This window comes from Bombina bombina, chromosome 6 (genome assembly GCF_027579735.1).
Source record: "Bombina bombina isolate aBomBom1 chromosome 6, aBomBom1.pri, whole genome shotgun sequence".
Classification (NCBI taxonomy): Eukaryota; Metazoa; Chordata; class Amphibia; order Anura; family Bombinatoridae; genus Bombina; species Bombina bombina.
Window position 1 is genome coordinate 337,924,590 of NC_069504.1, and position 23,652 is coordinate 337,948,241.

At 39.8% G+C, this 23,652-nt stretch overlaps 1 protein-coding gene across 1 annotated transcript in view; it reads left to right on the plus strand.

The window, feature by feature from the left end:
• Positions 1-23,652, plus strand: part of LOC128664418 (tetratricopeptide repeat protein 41-like) — a 331,531-nt gene that overhangs the window by 66,701 nt on the left and 241,178 nt on the right. Inside the window, exons 4-6 of the mRNA XM_053719249.1 lie at positions 1,273-1,729; positions 4,802-5,041; positions 10,514-10,712. Coding sequence (XP_053575224.1) covers positions 1,273-1,729; positions 4,802-5,041; positions 10,514-10,712 — 896 coding nt within the window. The remainder of the gene's footprint in view (positions 1-1,272; positions 1,730-4,801; positions 5,042-10,513; positions 10,713-23,652) is intronic.

Here is a 23,652-nt window from a genome sequence, read left to right on the forward strand (position 1 = left end):
CTAAGCTAGATACAATGTAAATATTAGTTATATTGTGGCTAGCTTAGGGTTTATTTTACAGGTAAGTATTTAGTTTTAAATATGAATTATTTAGTTATTAATAGTAGGTTTTATTTAGATTTATTTTAATTACATTAAAGTTAGTGGGTGTTAGGGTTAGGGTTAGACTTAGGGTTCGGGGTTAATAACTTTAGTATAGTGGCAGCGACGTTGGGGGCGGAAGATTAGGGGTCAATAAATGTATGTAGGTGGCGGCGATGTTAGGGACGGCAGATTAGGGGTTAATAAGTGTAATGTAGGTGTCTGCGGTGTCGGGGCGGCAGATTAGGCGTTAATAACTAATGTAGGTGGCGGCGACATTGGGGGCGGCAGATTAGGGGTTAATAAATATAATGTAGGTGGCGGCGAGGTCAGGGGCAGCAGATTAGGGGTTAATAATATTTAACTAGTGTTTGCGATGCGGGAGTGCGGTGGTTTAGGGGCCAATATGTTTATTCTAGTGGCGGCGATGTCCGGAGCGGCAGATTAGGGGTTAATAATTTTATTTTAGTGTTTGCGATGCAGGAGGGCCTCTTTTTAGGGGTTAATAGGTAGTTTATGGGTGTTAGTGTACTTTTTAGCACTTTAGTTATGTGTTTTATGGTACGGCTTTGAAGCTTAAAACTCATAACTACTGACTTTCAGTTTACGGTATGGATCTTAACGGTATAGGGTGTACCGCTCACTTTTTGGCGTCCCAGGCAGACTCGTTATACCGGTGCAAAGGAAGTCCCATTGAAAAATGACTTTTTAAAAGCTGCGGTTATTACGTTGCGTTACGGCCAAAAAAGTGTGCGGTGCAGCTAAACCTACAAGACTCGTAATACCAGCGGTAGTGAAAAAGAGCCATAAGGCTGCTTTTTCACTCATACCGCAAAACTCGTAATCTAGCCGTAAATTTCTTAAAGAAATAATGATAAATATTAGCACTATTTTTATTTTATATAGAAACCTACAGATTGCCAGAGCAGCAAATTAACAATGGTAAACACAGTATCTAGTGAAATTATATTTTTGCTGAACAAATTAGCTCTGCATTTCAGGAAAGATATAAAATGTGGATACAATACATTTTTATTTACAAATTCATTTCTGATTACAAAGTCTGAAGTTTTTGCTGATAATAATTTATTCCTGAAGCTGTTTAATCATATTTTGAAGTTAATTCATGTGAACATATAGTTATTATTTCTAAAAATAAAAAATAAATTTCCTTCTTTTTTTTTAATTTAGGCAAAAGGTTTTACGTGGCTTCCTAGCAATTTGCCTAATCACTGCAAAATTATTCTGACAACTACTGCCTCCCACCTGTCATACAAATATATTAAGGAGCGTTGTGATGTCCACATTGCAGATATTTTGAAGATATCGGATGAAAGCACCCGGTTAAGCATTTTTCAGAAACAGTTACCAACGTCAGACAGATTTATTCCCACTGAGCAGCTGAAAGAGATTCTAAACCACAAAAGAAAAGTATCCCCTCTGCAACTTGCAGTTCTTGCAAGCGAACTTAGCTCGTGTGGAATTTATACAAACAAATTAGATTGTTTAGAAAACTACCTGGATACTCTCTCAATGGAGCAACTTTGGTCCCTGGTAATTCAGCGTTGGGCTGTAGACTACAGCTGGGCATGTGAAAGGAAGGAGAAAAAGAAAAATAGGTCTTCTATTACTGAATTACACGGTACAGGTAAATAGTAAATATGTGTATGATAGAGCCTGTGTATGTAAAATATAGTGAAACGCTTAATTGGTTTGGGACGCAGCTTATGGCATATGTTGTATATCTTGCCCTGGGGCCATTTGGTTCCTATGTAAACCTGTGATTTTATCATGACAAATCTTTATAATGTAGCATGGTTGGTAATTTGTGATTCATACGCTCTATTTTATGTACAGGTGTTGCTAGTTTAGTTAGTTTTTTAAGTGTCAATAATTAAAGATAAGTGAGCTAATCAGGAAGCGTTAAATGTAGCTGAAATAGGCTTTCCTGCTCTGAGCATAATCATGTGCACATCATTAAAGGGACACTGAACCCACATTTTTTTCTTTCGTGATTCAGATAGATCATGCAATTTTAAGCAATTTTCTAATTTACTCCTATTATCATTTTTTCTTCGTTTTTTCTCTATCTTTATTTGAAAAAGAAGACATCTAAGCTATGGAGCCAGACAATTTTTGGTTCAGAACTCTGGACAGCACTTGTTTATTGGTGGGTGAATTTATCCACCAATCAGCAAGAACAACCCAGGTTGTTCACCAAAAATGGTCCGGCATCTAAACTTACATTCTTGCTTTTCAAATAAAGATGCCAAGAGAATGAAGACAATTTGATAATAGGAGTAAATAAGAAAGTTGCTTAAAATTGCATGCTCTATCTGAATCATGAAAGAAAAAATGTGGGTTCAGTGTCCCTTTAATGCTGTATAGTGACCACCTGTGAGAAGAAATGAATGTGGTTATGGGCTTGATTGTGTGGACCTAATCTGGTTGTCATTTCAACTCTCATTTGTTGAAGCCTTTTTTCTGAGGTTGTTACAGAATCCCTTGTTTGTTCGATGCATCACCAATAACATGAAGAGATTTTACAAAGTTTGTGGCTTTTAATATGCTAATAATGAAAACAGGCTTGCTGTGTATCAAGGTGGAAGGGTTTGAGATATCTGTTGGTGCTTGTCTTAGAAAGATGGTTGCTTGTTCTTTGATGCCAATAAGAGTATATTGTGTGGCCCAAAATGATTGTTATAGAGGTGTCATTCTATGTTCCTGTCATTGGCTTTGCACCATTCTTGAGCTGGTTGTGAGCCGTGAAGTCATCAGTGTGTAGAGAGACAACACTCTAGGTATTAGGGGGCGCACAGAATAGCAATAACATCTATAATGATATTATAATTCACAAAGGTGAGAGTCACAAATTAAAAAACAATGTCCAAATAGTTCTTATGAACAGTTCATATGTTCCACCAAGGTCGCTCTTCTTAGGGTTAAAAGACTCCACTTCCACTCCTTCTAGGGTTAATATTACAGTATTACACTAGGAGGCGCCTTCTATTTGTTTCTGTATTTCAGAGTGTACAGAGTGGAAGGAAGCTTTAGAGAGGTGGGACTTTGCAGAGATAGTGAATTGTAAGAACAACAGATAGTAAAACTGACAGCAAGATTTAAAGGCTCTTGTCAAAATTAAACTTTCATGAATTAGATAAGGCAGGCAATTTTAGACAACTTTCCAATTTACTTTTTATCATCACATTTTTTTTTTGTTCTCGTTATTCTTTGTTAAAAGCTAAACCTAGGTAGGCTTATATGCTAATTTCTAAGCCCTTGAAGGCCGCCTCTTATCTCAGTGCATTTTGGCAGTTTTTCACAGCTAGACAGCAATAGTTCATGTGTGCCATATAGATAAACATTGTGCTCACTCTTGTGGAGTTATGATTCAGCACTAATTGGCTAAAATGCACGTCTTTCAAAGGAACTGAGATAAGGAGGCAGTCTGCAGAGACTTACAGTATCTCGAAAAAGTGAGTACATCCCTCACATTTTTGTAAATATTTTATTATATCTTTTCATGTGACAACGCTGAAGAAATTACACTTTGCTACAATGTAAAGTAGTGAGTGTACAGCCTGTATAACAGTGTAAATTTACTGTCCCCTCAAAATGACTCAACACACAGCCATTAATGTCTAAACCATTGGCAACTAAAGTGAGTACACCCCTAAGGGGAAATGTCCAAATTGGGCCCAATTAGCCATTTTTCCTCCCCGGTGTCATGTGACTCGTTAGTGTTACAAGGTCTCAGGTGGTCTCTCTCACACTCTCTCATACTGGTCACTGGAAGTTCAACATGGCACCTCATGGCAAAGAACTCTCTGGGGATCTGAAAAAAAGAATTGTTGCTCTACATAAAGATGGCCTAGGCTATAAGAAGATTGCCAAGACCCTGAAACTGAGCTGCAGCACAGTGGGCAAGACCATGCAGCGGTTTCACAGGACAGGTTCCACTCAGAACAGGTCTCGCCATGGTCGACCAAAGGATTTGAGTGCACATGCTCGGTGTCATATCCAGAGTTTGTCTTTGGGAAATAGACGTATGAGTGCTGCCAGCATTGCTGCAGAGGTTGAAGGGGTGGGGGGTCAGTCTGTCAGTGCTCAGACCATACGACACACACTGCATCAAATTGGTCTGCATGGTTGTCGTCCCAGAAGGAAGCCTCTTCTAAAGATGATGCACAAAAAAACCCCGTAAACAGTTTGCTGAAGACAAGCAGACTAAGGATAGGGATTACTGGAACTATATCCTGTGGTCCGATGAGACCAAGATAAACTTAATTGGTTCAGATGTTGTCAAGCGTGTGGCGGCATCCAGGTGAGGAGTACAAAGACAAGTGTGTCTTGCCTACAGTCAAGCATGGTGGTGTGAGTGTCATGGTCTGGGCCTGCATGAGTGCTGCTTTATATAACTGTGTTGGTTATGCAAAACTGGAGAATGGGTAATAAAGGGATTATCTATCTTGTTAAACAATAAAAATTCTGGAGTAGACTGTCCCTTTAAAGATAAAGAGACATTGCATGAGAAAGAAAATATGACATTTTGAGCAGAAATGGGAAAGCAGGACTCACCTAACTTTTTAACAAGAGCTATAGGTTGCTTGTAAATGTAATAAATAAATGTAACCACCTGTGTTTAAAATAACATGCATCATCACCAAAAACTCTTAACAGGATTTAAATAAGTTTGTCACATGTATTTCAGTGTCTACAGTGATGGAAGGCTGGGTAGTAGATGTCTTATGTTTACTTTGTATTTCCCGTTGTGGACTCAGTGATCATGATATTCTTCAACTTCTGAAACTAATGGGATACCGACAGCATTTGGAAGTCACTCCCTTACACTGGGCTTCCTTTCGTGCTGCAACATCTAAATGGATTCAAGAGAAACCTGATGGATTATTGCACATTTGCCATCGATATATTCGTGATGTTATTGAGCACTTGCTGCTTGGTAAGAACTATAAATATACAGAAATGATCATAACCTGTTTTTCTCTGTGGTTATATGGAACAGATTAAAAGCAAATTTTCTACAAGCTGTAAGATCCTCTACTTTATAATATGTAAACATTTACTTGTCCTGGCTAGAGAGATAATAAGCTTTCCAACAGAACAGCTCAGTAAATAATGTTCACTGGTGAGATGCATTCTGGGCAATGTCACATACCCCCTGCTACATATTTAAGTACAAATTAGGACAGATTTTGGGACAGATGTTTATGGGTATTGGTTTTGGGACTTAATACAAAAGCTCACCTTAAAAAAACAAAGAAATTATAGTAAATTTAATATTTTAAATAACATTTTTGAAACACTTCATTGCAGTCATAAATATACATTGCAATATCTATATTAAATATGTGTAAACATTTAATAATTTAAATGTGTGATCTAAGCGATATTTTTACATTTTAAAACCAAAGAAAATGTGTTTACTATTAAGTGAACCCAGCATGCACAAATGCTTTAACATTGAAGAAGGCAATGTGAGCAGTAAATTCAGAATATGTAGCTTGAAAAAAGCCAAAAGGGATTTCTAAGAGGTCAGGCCCGTTGAATTTAAAAAAGTAAAAAATACTGCTGAAAAGTGGTTTCTAATGGAGTAGCATACTGCTCTTATAAAGGCCCTGATGATCAAAAGTGCCACAAGGCAGCAAAATATTCACAAAGAATCCGTCACCATGTCGAGAAAGCCAGCAAAGTATTCCAAGCGGCTGACATCAGTGTTTAAAGGCTCCATCGCTAAGAGGCGTTTTACTATACATTGCAATGGGTGGCGATGCTGGAGAAATATTGCGAGCAGCATCTCCATCTACATTGATGATGTAAAGTAAAGGCTCCCTTTTAAATATATCACCAATCCTAATAAACATAACATTAACCCCTAAACCAACATAACCCCCCACTGCAAACTATCCATACACTACTTAACCCCCTAACCACCAATACCCCACCACAAACTACCCCTAAGCTATTAACCCCCTAACTGTCAATGCCTCGTGAACTATCCCTACAGTACTTAACCCCCTAACAGCTCACCCCCCCCCCCAAAGACTAAAACCTTCTCTGAAAATTGCCCTGAAAATTGCCCTGAAAATGGGCATTTGTCAGGCAGTGCCCTAGTTGAAGTGAGTATCTCTTTTGCATACAACGTATACTAATAACGTAACTCCCCACCCTCCCAAAAGAAAAACTATCTTTAAAAAACTCTATCCTAAAAAAAAAGATGCCCTGAAAAGGGCTTCAGCGATTTAAGCTCTTTTGCTAAAAATCTATCCTAAAAAAATGCCCTGAAAAGGGCATCAGTGATTTAGCTGTTTTACTAATCCTAAACTAAAAAAAAAAAAATAATCCCTAACGCTAAACCCCAAAAGTTAGTACTCACCAACTTGAAAAAGCTCCTTAGGTATGTATTCTGGCGGCGCTCCTCTTCCACTTTCATCCATGTTGCTCCGCTGGGGCTGTCCACTTCCATTTGACCCGTCATCTTCCATCTTCTATCTAATGTTTCTTCTTATCTTCCGTCCGATCTCCTTTTCATGCGGTCACTGCCGCACACTGAAGTTTGAATGCGAGGTTCCCCCTTATATAAGCATTCCTATTGGCTGATTTTCAAATTTAAATCAGCCAATAGAATGAAAGCTTTTTTTATTGGCTGATTTGAATTTGGATTTGGAAATCAGCCAATAGAAATTCAAGGGCACCCCTATATAAGGGGGAGCCTCACATTCAAGCCTCAGTGTGCGGCATTGACAGCATAAAGAGGGTACTGGACGGAAGAAAAGAAGAAGCATCGGATGGAAGAAGAAGAGTCGGATGAAAGAGGAAAGCCCCAGCGGAGCGCTGCCATAGATGAAGATAGAAGAGGAGCGCCACCTTTTAAAAGCAGCTGCCCACCTAGGAACTGGATTCAAGTTTGGTGAGTACAAACTTTGGGGTTTAGCGTTAGGTTTTTTTGGTGTGTTTATTTCTTATGATAGTTTTTTTTTAGCATAGCTGATTACATTAGGGATAGGATTGTTTTTTACAATAGGTTTTTTTTATGAAAAGTAAAAAAGCCTTACAAAATGCCTTTCTTAGGACAATTGTTAGTGTAGGTTTTTAAAAGATAGGCTTATTATTTTTTTTGAGTGGGGGGTTACTTTGCTTTTAGTATAGGTGTTTTTAATCCAAAAGAGCTGTTTACTTCATCTAGGGCACTGCCTGTTAAATGCCCTTTTAAGGGAAATTTTAGAGTAGGTTTTAGTGTTAGTATAGGGTTTTTTTTTATTTTGGGGTGGGCTTTTTTTAAGGGGACTTTAGTTTTAGGTTAGGCCTTACTGTTTTGCAGCACAGACTGGAACTTTACAGTTGTGCAGCTAACTGAATCATGGAAATACAGGATCCTGATTGGTTACAGGCAGCAAATGTGACATGAGTGTATGGCTTCTGTAAGTATAATAACACAAAGCCACATGGTGCAGCACAAATATACTGAATAAGACAATAGTTGGGAAAAATAAACGCTCACATTCTAATTGCACCTCCAGGTGCAGTTATAGCAGAATGGGACTTCACAGCCGCCCAGGTGGAAACAGGAACAGTGACTTGGTATCATTCAAAAGCCAAAAGGTTGATTGGAAGACAAGCAAGTGTGTATGACATCAATTATTTGACTATCTTATTCAGTATATTTGTGCTGCACCATGTGGTTTTGTGTTATTATGCTAACAGAAAAGACAAAGAATGTATTAATAAATACTGTAGTTACCGCAGTGAGCTCCGGTTTTCTTTAAACAATAAATACAAATGTGTTCAATATCCCACATCAAAACGTGATCTAGGATTTGTATTGACACAGACTCCTGTTAAAGGGACATTGAACCTAAAATTTTTCTTTCATGGTTTAGAAAGAACATGCAATTTTAAACAACTTTCTAATTTACTTCTATTATCTATTTTACTTTTTTCTTTTGATATTCTTTACTGAAAAGCATATCTAGATAGGCTCAGAAGCTGCTGATTGGTGGCTGCACATAGATGCCTCATGGGATTGGCTCACCCATGTGCATTGCTATTTCTTAAACAAAGGATATCTAAAGAATGAAGCAAATTAGATAATAGAAGTAAATTTGAATATTGTTTAAAATTGAATTCTTTATCTGAATAATGAAAGAAAAAATGTGGGTTTAAGTTCACACAAGTAAATACACTGATTGTATCTTCTGCCTTACCCGGCTCCACCGGCTCCCTGTGCCACTCCTCTGGTCCTCAGTCCATTATGTGAATGATTACAGCTCTCACTGGGCATCTTGATTCACTAGTAACTGACTGCCTCTCCAGGACCTCATCTGTCTACTCAGATGGGCGTGTCACGTGATCGTGATGACGTCACAGGTCACGGTATTCAGCATGCGATTTCCCAGGCTAGGGTATTATTCCAGGGGAGTTAATGGTTTGTAGCTATACGTGGAATGGTCCGCCACAGATCAGGAACTTGATACGGAGCTACACTGCAGTCTAGATCTCCACCGGCTGTCTGGCACCAATCAATGAACATATGAAGCAATGCCAGAAGATCGTTAAGTAAAATAAAACATAACTTTTATTCCATCCTTAAAATACAGATGATTCACAAATGCAAAAGTCCCTTAGGCCAATTCAATAGGCTAATGGACATACTTACAGAAGCCATACACTCACAACAATTTGCTGCCTGTGACTAATCAGGATCCTGTATTTCCATGATTCAGTTAGCTGGACAAGTTCCAGTCTGTGCTGCTAGCACTTATTAGTGCACTCCCAATGTGAGTTCAACTTGATTTCATATTTGTCCTAAGTAGTACTAGGCCATTGGCGCCCTTATGTTGTCATTTATTTTATTTATATATACAGTGTATATATATATATATATATATATATATATATACAGTATATATACACACTGTATATATATATATATACAGTGTATGTATATATATATATACAGTGTATGTATATATATATATATATATATATATATATATATATATATATATATATGGAGAGAACTCCATCATAACCCCTACCTCACATGCCTTGGGGTCATATTTGACTCAGATCTTTCTTTCATTCCTCACATTCGGTCCTTGGCTAAAGCCTGCTGCTTCCACCTTAAAAACATCTCCAAAATTAGACATTTCCTTACACAAGGCACAACTAAGATTTTAATTCACTCTCTCATCCTTTCCCGCCTCGATTACTGCAACTCTGTCCTCTCTGGTCTCCCCAGCTGCCGCCTAGCTCCTTTACAATCCATAATGCATGCCTTTGCCAGGCTCATCTTCCTTACATGTCACTCTTCATCTGCTGCACATTTCTGCCAATCCCTTCACTGGCTTCCTCTTGCCTCTAGGATTAAACACAAAATTATCACTCTGACATACAAAGCCCTCAACTGCACTGCTCCCTCCTATATCTTAGACCTTGTCTCCAGATACTCTCCCTCCCGTCCCCTTCGCTCTGCTCATGACCTCCTCCTCTCCTGTTACCTCTTCACACTCCTGTATACAGGACTTTTCCAGACTGGCTCCCATCTTGTGGAACTCTCTGCCTCGCTCCACAAGACTCTCCCCGAGTTTTGAAAGCTTCAAGCGCTCCCTAAAGACTCTACTGTTCAGGGATGCATACAACCTAAACTTTCTTTATACTAGTTCCTCTCCTCCATTACTATCCCCTGAACCCCCTTAGCATGTAAGCCTAAGAGTCCAGCTGTTTGTAGATCACCTTCTTAAGAGCTGACTACAACAGTGTGACTCTTGGCAGGACCCTCTACCCGTTTGATCCCTATAAATGTTTTGTTGTGCTCCGCCTTTGTTAATAGCACTATGGAATCTGTTGGTGCTCTACAAATAACCGATAATAATAATAATGTTTAAATTATATGCATATAATGTTAAGTATTGTATAGATTTTAAACAGCTGTTATTTTTCCCATGTTCTTTTTTTGTTTTAAACATTAATATTCATTTTTCTAAATATAATTATGTTATAAAAAACAGTAGCCACAACTTTAATTATTTACATAATGGCATTTGTTTAACTTTGCAAAGTTAAAGATTATGCAGTTATGTAACAGGAGGCTTCTGTCTTTTAAACAATAAAAACTTTGGAGTAGACTGTCCCTTTCTAAGTACAGAAAAAAAGTAGATATTTCAGTTTCAGAATGATATAGAATGAAATGCTTGACTTCCCTTATAATTGGGATTAGATTAAAATACTTCGGAAAATGTATCCTCTGTGAAATACAAAAGCAGGTCAAAATAGCCTGCATCTTGGATGGGTGCCACCCATGGAATATTATATAATTTATTTACAAGTGGATCGTCTTGTATTATAAGTGAACTTTACTGTAGATGATCTTTATCAGTGTTCTACTGTATATGTTTATATCATTTTTTAATAGGCGCTGTTATACCTATCAATGAGAGCCTGGACAATTCAATAAATAAATCTATAAGCCGTAAACGAAAAAGAATCCATCAGCTTCTCATTAAATATTTTCTGCAACTGGATTTTTCAAGAAGAGTGTATGAAGAGCTCCCCTGGCATCTGGTGATGATTGGCAACACGGATGAATTGCATAGATTTCTATCAGACACTAGGTATACTCTTCTGTTATCAACTCATACTCTGAAAATGTGACTTTTACTTTTTTACTGTAATAGTCTGTGAGACTGAGAACTATTGAAGAACATACAGATACAAAATTAAATATAGAACAGCAGCTGACATAAAGTTAATGCTGGATTTATGCTTTCATCAAATTCTTTACCACCATTTTAGTCTCTCCCTCTCCGTATAGAACCTTCCTGCCATACTTGTGTTGTAGCTCTGATAGTTTACAGATCACTCTGTGTTATTTCACCTAAAGGCTACCACTGTGTTTGCACACCTCATTGTGAAAATGGTTTCAGTCCTTTCCTCTGCTGCCTATTTGTAATTGCAGCTTTTCTTTGTGTTTCTGTTACTTTGTAAATTCCCGACCCTGTTTGCTTTGCTTGTCAGCCTGTGCATGACCTAGACCGCTGGTTTTCAAACCTGTCCTCATACATCCCTAACAGTCCAGATTTTGAGGATCTCTGAATTAGAGCACAGGGGATTTTACCTGCTCTCACCCAAGGTAATCCTGAAAATCTGGCCTGTTAGGGAAGCCTGAGGATAGGTTTGAAAACCAGTCACTTAGACTAGAGTACCTATAAGTTTTCTTGGTTTTGTCTGATAATGTATGGCCATTCTCCTGCATCCTGAATCTATGTCCCTACTAAGCTACTCATTAGTACACCTGTACTTGTTTCCCTGCTAAGAAACTCACTACAGTGCTAACCTTCTTTCCTGCTGCTTTATTGTATGCTTTAATACAGCACCAATCTGCTTCATTTCAAGCCACAGTATAGCACCTTCCCTACTTCTTTGCAAAGCCACTGCACAAATGTTACCCTGCTTCATATTGAAGCAACAGTAGTGCTCCTACTCTGCTTCATTAAAAAGCCACACAATTTTCTTCAGCTTCATGGTAAAACCACAGTACAGCTCCAAGCCTACATCACTGCAGAGCCACAAAGTACAATACCAGTACTCAGATTCAAAGAAAAACACCTTTAATGTGCATTTAGTACAGATATCCAGGTTATTTTTTCCCAACTGCTGGGTGGTCATTCTAAGGTTATATCCAGCATGCTAGGTTTGTTTTTACTCTATTTCTACCCAAGTCTTTTACTTTCAGACTGACTTCTCTGGCACCATCACACTTTCATCTTTTTTTTCTCCATCTTGCCCAAACTTTGATAGTGCTCTTAGTGTGAAATTCATAGATAGACAGATTCTGTCCCTAGACCCTCTTTTCTTTCCAATGGCATGGAGAGTCCATGAATCTATTCAATTACTAGTGGCAATTCAACTCCTGGCCACCGGGTGGAGGCAAAATACACCCCAGCAAAGCTGTTAAGTATCACTCCCACTTCCCATAAACCTCCAGTCATTCTTTGCCTAGTTCATTGAGTGGATGTGCAAAGTTGGTGTCTGAAGATATTTAATCCTTTTATGGGTAGCTTCCCTGCAGGCAAAGATAGGGGTTATGTTGTGTCCATGTCAATATCTTTAGTAAGAGTACTCTGTTTTTCTTGTACCGTCAGGTCCCTGTCAACGACCGGTTGAGGCTAACACATCTGAATGTGCTGTGACTTCTCCAGAAGCTGAAGACCCTGAATGGTAAATCCTTTCCATTATATTTCACAAGAAGACATTTAGAAGAAAGGACTGGAAGATCAGGGACATAGTGGAACCTGCTACCTCCTGAAGGGGGTTTATATTTATTTTAAAGTATCTGTTACTTCAGATATACTGCGGCTGAGCAACTAGCTGTTTTTTATACTGTTAACCCTGGCTTATGGTGGGTGGAGATTGGGTATCAGGGGATACTCACACCACTGTTTCCCTGTGTAGTCATTCTTTACAGATCTTATAGTGCTTATATGCATTATATTGGTATGGGACCAGAAAGTTTTGGTCTCTATGTGGTCATTCTGCCTCAGTTTACTGTCTAGTGAAGGTTAGGACGTTGATGGCGCAGTTTTTATTTTCGCACCCGTTTTTTATGTATAACCGTAAAGATTTAGTCTGTCTTAAAATATGTAAAATAAAGATTGCGATTGTGATACCATTTGGCATACTAAAGATTTAGGTTGTCTTTAAATATGTAAATTTAAAGATTGCGATAGTGAGACCGTTTGGCATACTAAGAGACAGAAGTCAGCCTTGTCCTTTTCCTCGCCCGATTTTTTATCGGACAGAACCCTGAATGTTTCTGGAAAACTTAATCCGCCATTGTGGGTGGATACAGGTAGCTGCTCTGTTAACTTCACAGCGGAAATCATTGCATCTGTTGTCTCAGATCGAAGGCATTTCTTATATTGGGATATTTTTGATTTTGGATCAATGCTTATGCAGCTCCCGATATGGAGAGTGGCTCTCCTCATTTTGAGCTTAAGATTTTTTCTTATGGTTTAGACTATTCCTATCTTCATGTTTAATTTATTGCTGGGTGTTTAGTTCATGGATGGATCCCCTGAGGTCTGGGATTGATTCCGGGAGAGTACAGGTATTTATTTTATTATGGCTTAAAGGGATATTCCAGCCAAAATTGGAAACCACATGGGTGCATTTCGGTATTGAACAGAATAAATTTTGTAATATACAGGGATTAGCAAAAATGCTTCTAATAAAAACTATAGCTGTTTCAAAAGTGTATTTAAGTATGCACTGTGCACCAGCATTTTAAACACAGCACTTGCTCAGAGAGCCTAAGGTTCTTGTAGCATCTGGTAATGACTCAATTTGTTAATTGCTGACATGATACAAGCCCCACTGATTATCTGAGCAGCTGCATTATTTAAAATGTAGGTGCAGTGACAATATCTAGCTATGCTTCACATGTTAACACTAAAACACTGATAACTTTTACTAGAAGTATTTTTGCCAATACAAGTATATTGCAAATATGTTTCTATTCAAAAGATGTAACAAATCTATGTGCTTTTAAATTTTGACTGGAATGTCCCTTTAAGCGAGATCCGGCGACAACGTGGTTAATTTTCCTGCCGCAGGATCTTTTTTGACACAATCTCCCCCTTCCCTCGCAATCTTAGGATCAGGGAGGGATTGATGTCATATTATGGCGCTGCCGGCTTCGAGTCTAACGCTTTGTGAGCCCGAAAAAAATCATGTAATTTTATCTCCTTATAGTCAACGCATTGTAGCATTGAGAGGGAGGTGCCATTTTCTGGCTATTATTCTGTTATACACGGTTTTATCTATCTTCTGCAGCAGTGTTACGCACTAGTTAATTGGTGTATATCTGTCAGCCGCTTAATATTTATTTTGGCACCTTCCTCTACTGCCTGTATGTATATTTCTGTGGAGTATGTTCTCTGTACCATTTTAAGTACAGAGGAGAAATGACTGTATGACACGGATATGTGTGTGCTGGTGTCAACTCACACTAAGTAGTCTTTTTTTTTCTTTTTTGTATGTAAAGGGTCTTTATTTTAGGACATCGTGCCAGAGGGATTAGTGTTGAGAAGCTGTTCAAACTGCGGTTTTCACTAGCCTTATATTTCCCCTCTTTGCAGTGGAATTACCTAGGTTACAACTATGTACTTAACTTGTTTAATTTACTCTTACTGGAATATATAGGAGAAGGGGTTAATTTTTCTTTTTCTTTTAGGGTATACCTTGTTACAGTACCTTGATGTTTCGGCGACATCTTGTGGTATTATTATGTTACTTCATTTTCTGTGTATCATGTAATAGATTATATTATAGTATACTGTTTTCTCTTGTTAAGTGTGTTCAGTCCACGGGTCATCCATTACTTATGGGATATATTCTCCTTCCCAACAGGAAGTTGCAAGAGGATCACCCAAGCAGAGCTGCTATATAGCTCCTCCCCTCACATGTCATATCCAGTCATTCTCTTGCAACCCTCAACAAAGAAGGAGGTCGCGAGAGGAGCTGGAGTTTTTACTTAATTATTCTTCAATCAAAAGTTTGTTATTTTAAATGGCACCGGAGTGTGCTGTTTTTCTATCTCAGGCAGTATTTGGAAGAAGAAACTGCCTGTGTTTTCTATGATCTTAGCAGGCGTAACTAAGATCCACTGGCTGTTCTCGACATTCTGAGGAGTGGGGTAACTTCAGAAAATGGGAATAGCATGCGGGGTCTCCCGCAAATGAGGTATGTGCAGTGCAATATTTTCTGGGAATGGAATTGACTAAGAAAACACTGCTGTTACCCGTATGATGTAAGTACAGCCTTAAATGCAGTAGTAGTGACTGGTATCAGGCTGATAAATGTATGCACAGTAGAGTTATTTTCTAGGGACTAGAATTTGACTGAAAAAATACTGTTAATAGTGATATAATGTGTGAGCCTTAACTGCAGTAGAAGCGACTGGTAGCAGGCTTAGTAATAACTTTACACAGCATCTGAAATGTTGTTTTTTAAAACGTTTACTGGCATGTTAATCGTTTTGTGAGGTACTTTGGTGATAAATCTTTTTGGGCATGATTTTTTTCCACACGGCTAACGTATATTTCTGCATAGAAACCGTTATATCAGGTCTCCCACTGTTGTAATAGGAGTGGGAGGGACCTTTTTTAGCGCCTTGTTGCGCAGTTAAAATTCTAGCACAGTCTTCCTGCTTCTTCCTCTTTGATCCAGGACGTCTCCAGAGAGCTCAGGGATCTTCAAAATTCGTTTTTGAGGGAGGTAATCAGTCACAGCAGACCTGTGACAGTGTGTTTGACTGTGATAAAAGCGTTAAATCCTAATTTGATATCCGTTTTTTGGGGTACTGAGGGGTTAATCATCCTTTTGCTAATGGGTGCAATCCTCTGCTAATTAATAAATTTAAAGAATTGTTGACTATAACTGAACTAGTTCTTTGTTATTCAATTGTGTTTAAAAAAAAAAAGCGCTGCAGCGTTTTTTATATTGCTTGTAAACTTATTGAAGTAATTTCCAAGCTTGCTAGCTTCATTGCTAGTCTGTTTAAACATGTCTGATACAGAGGAATCTGCTTGTTCATTATGTTTAAAAGCCGATGTGGAGCCCAATAGAAATATGTGTACCAATTGTATTGATATTACTTTGAATAAAAGTCAATCTGTACCGATAAAGAAATTATCACCAGACAACGAGGGGGAAGTTATGCCGTCTAACTCTCCTCACGTGTCAGTACCTTCGTCTCCCGCTAGGGAGGTGCGTAAGATTGAGGCGCCAAATACATCAAGGCCCTTACAAATCACTTTACATGATATGGCTAATGTTATGAAAGAAGTATTATACAATATGCCCGAGTTAAGAGGCAAGCGCGACAGCTCTGGGTTAAGGACAGAGCGCGCCGATGACACGAGAGCCATGTCTGATACTGCGTCACAATTTGCAGAACATGAGGACGGAGAGCTTCATTCTGTGGGTGACGGTTCTGATTCGGGGAGACCGGATTCAGAAATTTCAAATTTAAAATTTAAGCTTGAGAACCTCCGCGTGTTGCTAGGGGAGGTGTTAGCGGCTCTGAATGATTGTGACACGGTGGCAATCCCAGAGAAATTATGTAGGCTGGATAAATACTATGCGGTACCAGTGTGTACTGACGTTTTTCCTATACCAAAGAGGCTTACAGAGATTATTAGCAAGGAGTGGGATAGACCCGATGTGCCTTTTTCCCCTCCTCCGATATTTAGAAAAATGTTCCCTATAGACGCCACCACACGAGACTTATGGCAGACGGTCCCTAAGGTGGAGGGAGCAGTTTCTACTTTAGCCAAGCGTACCACTATCCCGGTGGAGGATAGCTGTGCTTTCTCAGATCCAATGGATAAAAAATTAGAGGGTTACCTTAAGAAAATGTTTGTTCAACAAGGTTTTATATTACAGCCTCTTGCATGCATTGCGCCTGTCACTGCTGCAGCGGCATTCTGGTTTGAGTCTCTGGAAGAGGCGATTCGCACAGCACCATTGGATGAATCTTTGAGCAAGATTAGAACCCTTAAGCTGGCTAATGCGTTTGTTTCGGATGCCGTAGTGCATTTAACCAAACTTACGGCTAAGAATTCTGGATTCGCCATTCAGGCACGCAGAGCGCTATGGCTTAAATCATGGTCAGCAGATGTAACTTCTAAGTCTAAACTACTAAACATTCCTTTCAAAGGGCAGACCTTATTTGGGCCCGGCTTGAAGGAAATTATTGCTGACATTACTGGAGGTAAGGGCCACACCCTTCCTCAGGACAGGGCCAAATCAAAGGCCAAACAGTCTAATTTTCGTGCCTTTTCGTAATTTCAAGGCAGGAGCAGCATCAACTTCCTCCGCTCCAAAACAGGAAGGAACTACTGCTCGTTACAGACAGGGTTGGAAAGGCAACCAGTCATGGAACAAGGGCAAGCAGGCCAGAAAGCCTACTTCCGCCCCTAAGACAGCATGAAGACAGGGCCCCCTTTCCGGAGACGGATCTAGTGGGGGGCAGACTTTCTCTCTTCGCCCAGGCTTGGGCAAGAGATGTACAGGATCCCTGGACGTTGGAGATTATATCTCAGGGATACCTTCTGGATTTCAAAACTTCTCCTCCACAAGGGAGATTTCATCTGTCAAGGTTATCAACGAACCTAGTAAAGAAAGAGGCATTTCTACAATATGTACAAGACCTCTTAGTGATGGGAGTGATCCACCCAGTTCCGCGAACGGAACAGGGGCAAGGGTTTTATTCAAATCTGTTTGTGGTTCCCAAGAAAGAGGGAACTTTCAGACCAATCTTAGACTTAAAAATCTTAAACAAATTCCTAAGGGTTCCGTCGTTCAAGATGGAAACCATTCGGACCATCCTACCCATGATCCAAGAGGGTCAATATATGACCACAGTGGACTTAAAGGATGCCTACCTTCACATACCGATTCACAAAGATCATTATCGGTACCTAAGGTTTGCCTTTCTAGACAGGCATTACCAGTTTGTAGCTCTTCCCTTCGGGTTAGCTACGGCCCCGAGAATTTTTACAAAGGTTCTGGGCTCACTTCTGGCGGTACTAAGACCACGAGGCATAGCGGTGGCTCCGTACCTAGACGACATTCTGATACAAGCGTCAAGTTTTCAAAATGCAAAGTCTCATACAGAGATAGTTCTAGCATTTCTGAGGTCGCATGGGTGGAAAGTGAACGTGGAGAAGAGTTCTCTGTTACCACTCACAAGGGTCCCTTTTCTAGGGACTCTTATAGATTCTGTAGAGATGAAGATTTACCTGACGGAGTCCAGGTTATCAAAGATTCTCAATGCTTGCCGTGTCCTTCACTCCATTCCAAGCCCATCAGTAGCTCAGTGCATGGAAGTAATCGGCTTAATGGTCGCGGCAATGGACATAGTGCCATTTGCGCGCCTACATCTCAGACCGCTGCAACTATGCATGCTAAGTCAATGGAACGGGGATTACTCAGATCTGTCCCCTTTGCTAAATCTGGACCAGGAGACCAGAGATTCTCTTCTCTGGTGGTTGTCACGGGTTCATCTGTCCAAAGGAATGACTTTTCGCAGACCAGATTGGACGATTGTAACAACAGATGCCAGCCTACTAGGCTGGGGAGCAGTCTGGAACTCCCTGAAGGCTCAGGGATCGTGGACTCAGGAGGAGAGACTCCTCCCGATAAACATTCTAGAATTAAGAGCAATATTCAATGCTCTCCTAACTTGGCCTCAGTTAGCAACACTGAGGTTCATCAGATTTCAGTCGGACAACATCACGACTGTGGCTTACATCAATCATCAAGGGGGAACCAGGAGTTCCCTAGCGATGTTGGAAGTCTTGAAGATAATTCGCTGGGCAGAGTCTCACTCTTGCCACCTGTCAGCGATCTACATCCCAGGCGTGGAGAACTGGGAGGCGGATTTTCTAAGTCGACAGACCTTTCATCCGAGGGAGTGGGAACTTCACCCGGAGGTATTTGCTCAACTGATTCGTCGTTGGGGCAAACCGGATCTGGATCTCATGGCATCTCGCCAGAACGCCAAGCTTCCTTGTTACGGATCCAGGTCCAGGGACCCGGGTGCGGTGCTGGTAGATGCACTAGCAGCCCCTTGGGTTTTCAACATAGCTTATGTGTTTCCACCTTTTCCGTTGCTACCTCGACTGATTGCCAGGATCAAACAGGAGAGAGCATCGGTGATTCTGATAGTGCCTGCGTGGCCACGCAGGACCTGGTATGCAGACCTAGTGGACATGTCGTCCTGTCCACCATGGTCTCTACCCCTGAGGCAGGACCTTCAAATCCAGGGTCCTTTCAACCATCCAAACCTAATTTCTCTGAGGCTGACTGCTTGGAAATTGAACGATTGATTCTATCAAAGCGTGGGTTTTCGGATTCGGTTATTGATACATTAATACAGGCTCGGAAACCTGTTACCAGAAAAATTTACCACAAGATATGGCGTAAATATTTATATTGGTGTGAATCCAAGAGTTACTCATGGAGTAAGGTTAGGATTCCTAGGATATTGTCTTTTCTACAAGAGGGTTTAGAAAAGGGCTTATCCGCTAGTTCGCTAAAGGGACAGATTTCTGCTCTGTCTATTCTTTTACACAAGCGTCTGGCAGAGAATCCAGACGTCCAGGCTTTTTTTCAGGCTTTGGCTAGGATTAAGCCTGTGTTTAAAACTGTTGCTCCTCTGTGGAGCTTAAACTTGGTTCTTAAAGTTCTTCAGGGTGTTCCGTTTGAACCCCTTCATTCCATTGATATTAAGCTTTTATCTTGGAAAGTTCTGTTTTTGATGGCTATTTCCTCGGCTCGAAGAGTCTCTGAGTTATCTGCCTTACATTGTGATTCTCCTTATCTGATCTTTCATTCAGACAAGGTAGTCCTGCGTACTAAACCTGGGTTTTTACCTAAGGTTGTTTCTAACAGGAATATCAATCAAGAGATTGTTGTTCCATCGTTATGTCCTAATCCTTCTTCAAAGAAGGAACGTCTTTTGCATAATCTAGACGTGGTCCGTGCCCTGAAGTTCTACTTACAGGCAACTAAAGATTTTCGACAAACTTCTTCTCTGTTTGTCGTTTACTCTGGACAGAGGAGAGGTCAAAAGGCTTCGGCTACCTCTCTCTCTTTTTGGCTTCGTAGCATAATACGCTTAGCCTATGAGACTGCTGGACAGCAGCCTCCTGAAAGAATTACAGCTCATTCCACTAGAGCTGTGGCTTCCACCTGGGCCTTTAAGAATGAGGCCTCTGTTGAACAGATTTGCAAGGCTGCAACTTGGTCTTCACTTCATACTTTTTCCAAATTTTACAAATTTGACACTTTTGCTTCTTCGGAGGCTGTTTTTGGGAGAAAGGTTCTACAGGCAGTGGTTCCTTCTGTTTAATGTTTCCTGCCTTGTCCCTCCCATCATCCGTGTACTTTAGCTTTGGTATTGGTATCCCATAAGTAATGGATGACCCGTGGACTGAACACACTTAACAAGAGAAAACATAATTTATGCTTACCTGATAAATTTATTTCTCTTGTAGTGTGTTCAGTCCACGGCCCGCCCTGTCTTTTTGAGGCAGGTTCTAAATTTTAAATTATAACTCCAGTCACCGCTGCACCCTATAGTTTCTCCTTTCTCGTCTTGTTTCGGTCGAATGACTGGATATGACATGTGAGGGGAGGAGCTATATAGCAGCTCTGCTTGGGTGATCCTCTTGCAACTTCCTGTTGGGAAGGAGAATATATCCCATAAGTAATGGATGACCCGTGGACTGAACACACTACAAGAGAAATAAATTTATCAGGTAAGCATAAATTATGTTTTTCCTATTTTTTTTAAAATAGGAATTCTGTGTATTATCTCTCTCATCTGAGGGGAATATGCTAATCTCAGCGACATGTCGTTTGTTCTATATTTTACAGTCTTATTTTATGTCTATGACATATAATAAATAGGGGATTATGTTACATAATAAATTAAAAGAGAAAAGCACTCAAACTGGGAATTAACAATAGCATAATAGCTTGTTCTATGGCTAGTTACTACCCAAGAAGCAGCCTCTTTTTGCTCAACATGTGCCTTTCACAGAGAAGAACTTCCCTGTAGCATATCAGTCTGATCCTGACTTAACAGTACAGTCCAGCCCGAACTACCAGGCAATTCCCTCTCTGAACTAGGTAAACGGCAAAACCCCAGACGTACATTTCGGCCTAGTGTTTGCCTCATCAGTGAGGTGCAGACATATCCCTCTAGGCACATTGAGCAACGGGTCCACGTCTGGATTCCCGCATCACACTTAGGGAGAATTCCCTAAGAGTCATAATTTGCATAAATTAAAAGAGAGAAGCACTCAACCTGGGAACAAACAATAGCATAATAGCTTGTTATATGGCTAGTTACCACCCAAGAAGCAGCCTCTTTTTGCTCAACATGTGCCTTTTACAGAGAAGAACTTTCCTGAAGCATATCAGTCTGATCATGACTTAACAGTATGTTACATAATACCTGTGCAATTTATGTTCTACTATTTTATATGAAAGAACTTATTTTATTCATTTGGGTCTGTGACTTATAGATCCTTCTATTTTATATATGGGACCTTATAGCTCTCTGATGGAGGTGATATTTCTTTATGTCCGTGCCATATCTGTTGATCTGGCCTTGGAGTCAAGAGGTAGAAAGATCTGGGTAGAACTGGCGCTAGAAACAGCCCCACTGCCAAGTACAAAGAGGGCACCCTCTCAAGATGCCCCACAAGGAGAATACAGAAAAGCAGGAAAGTACTGGCGCTAAAGCAAGGGCAAAGGTATAAGAGTGTTAAATAAAACAATAGGGTGGCTGCTAATGTAATATATACAAGAGACCTAGTTAATACTATAAAGGTGGTATGATATATATAAAATCAGAATACGTATTTCTAAGGATTAGCTCGATAAAGCAGATTACAATAGAAATAAACAATGTTTTAATATATCAAAAATAATATGGAGAAGGCTAAATATAGGGGAACAAGGAAACTCCTCGGCACACCAGGGATAGATAAAAAGCCAGTCTTTATTTACTAACGAGTAAAAACAAGATCCTCATACAGCAACATGGTAAAAACAATAGATGAACCGGAACAGGGGGAACAACACCTCCTGTGACATCATACGCGTTTCATGCCTCTGGGGCACTTGTTCACTGATAGAGAACAGGTGGTGTAGGTGCTCTTAATATACAGATTGCTGTCCAATAACATAGCATCAATGAAGACACATTTCATTAACCCCTGAAGTTCCTGTCACAAACAAAAAATTACTAATCTTTATAGCCTCTATATGTAGTACCTATTACAAAAATAAGTGCATATATATACATTATATTATAACATATATTTGATTCACAATATCACAATTTAATAATGACCATATATACCATTGTTTTTCTTTTTGTATGTAGCAATGAAATATTGTAATATTAACAAGAAAAAATAATAAATTCAAGTATAAATGTAGGTATATAATCAAATTGGACATCAAGACCTAATCCTCACTGTAATGTGAATGACAAAACAGTTTATAATGCGTTAGTTTGAATAGTGTTATGTATAAAAGAACACTTTTTTTCTTTGTAACAATGCATTATAGTGGTTGGTCAACGTTGAACAAACATATTTACATCCATTCTGGAATTCAAACCCGTAGGTACCCTAGTTTTTAAATGTAGAATCCAAAAAAACTCCCTTTCATCCAGTTTCTTTTCCCTGTCACCACCCCGGGGATGTCTAGGGATAAAGTCTATGCCCTGTAGTCTAGGCTAAATATACATTTAGTAAATCAAACATGATTACATAAGATCGATGTGTAAAAAACAGTTGTATCCCATAAAATGCATAAAAATCACATAAAAAGTAATACAAATCTGGACGTCCAGTGGTTAAAAATATCTATATAAAATGCTAGAAGATAAACGTAGCTAGTGCAAATACTAGCTAATATATAGACAGTTAAAATGTATACAATAAGTTATAGATGGCTCCCATATGCAGCCGATCTTGCTATAATTACACAGTATTGGATCGTGCTTGGATCATATGGGAGCGGTACCTTAGGAAGTGTTAAGGATAGTGGACGTAGTCTTTATGAAATCCTAGTATTAAGCACCAAACAGGGTGTATCAACCGGTTTGAAAACGGCCACTTTGCTGGAACTGTCGGAATAGCCTTAAGACGCTGCTCACTTCCACGTCTGGCGTAGTCCTGAGGAATTCTGGTCACGTGGGTTGCCTAACCACGTGGGATTGCGATCGTTTCAGCTGTCCTTAGTTTGACATTTGTTCGGCTGATGCCGGAAGCAGCCTGCAATGGTTCAGATTACTGCTGAGACTCAAATTTGGGTATAGCAATCAATGCCGAAAGTCAGTGCTGGAAGTCAGGCAAATGATGGACACCGAATGTTTTTAACAAATTTTTCTTAATGCCAGCATATCACCTCAAGCTGGTTAGTGAAGTCAGAAGTTCTGCTAGGATATAATAGCAGTATACAACAAAAACCCAAAAAGTTTCTGGGTGATGGTAGTAGATGTAGTGATGGGTGATTTCACAGATCACCTTTGCTAAATCATAAAAACACAATCAACGCATTTCACCCCTCTTGAGTCTTTTTCAAGATGTCTTCTTGAAAAAGCCCCAAGAAAGGGTGAAACGTGTTGATTGTGTTTTTATGATTTAAAATCTGCATTTAGACAGATTTGTTAAAAACATTTGGTGTCCAACATTTGCCAGACTTCCAGCACTGACTATCGGCATTGACTGCTATACCCGAATTTGAGTCCCAGCAGTAATCTGAACCATCGCAGGCTGCTTCCAGCATCAGCCAAACAAATGTCAAACTAAGGACAGCTGACCCGATCGCAATCCCACGTGGTTAGGCAACCCACGTGACTGGAATTCCTCAGGACTACGCCAGACGCAGAAGTGAGCAGCGTCTTAAGGCTATTCCGACAGTTCCAGCAAAGAGGTCATTTTTAAACAGGTTGATACGCCCTGT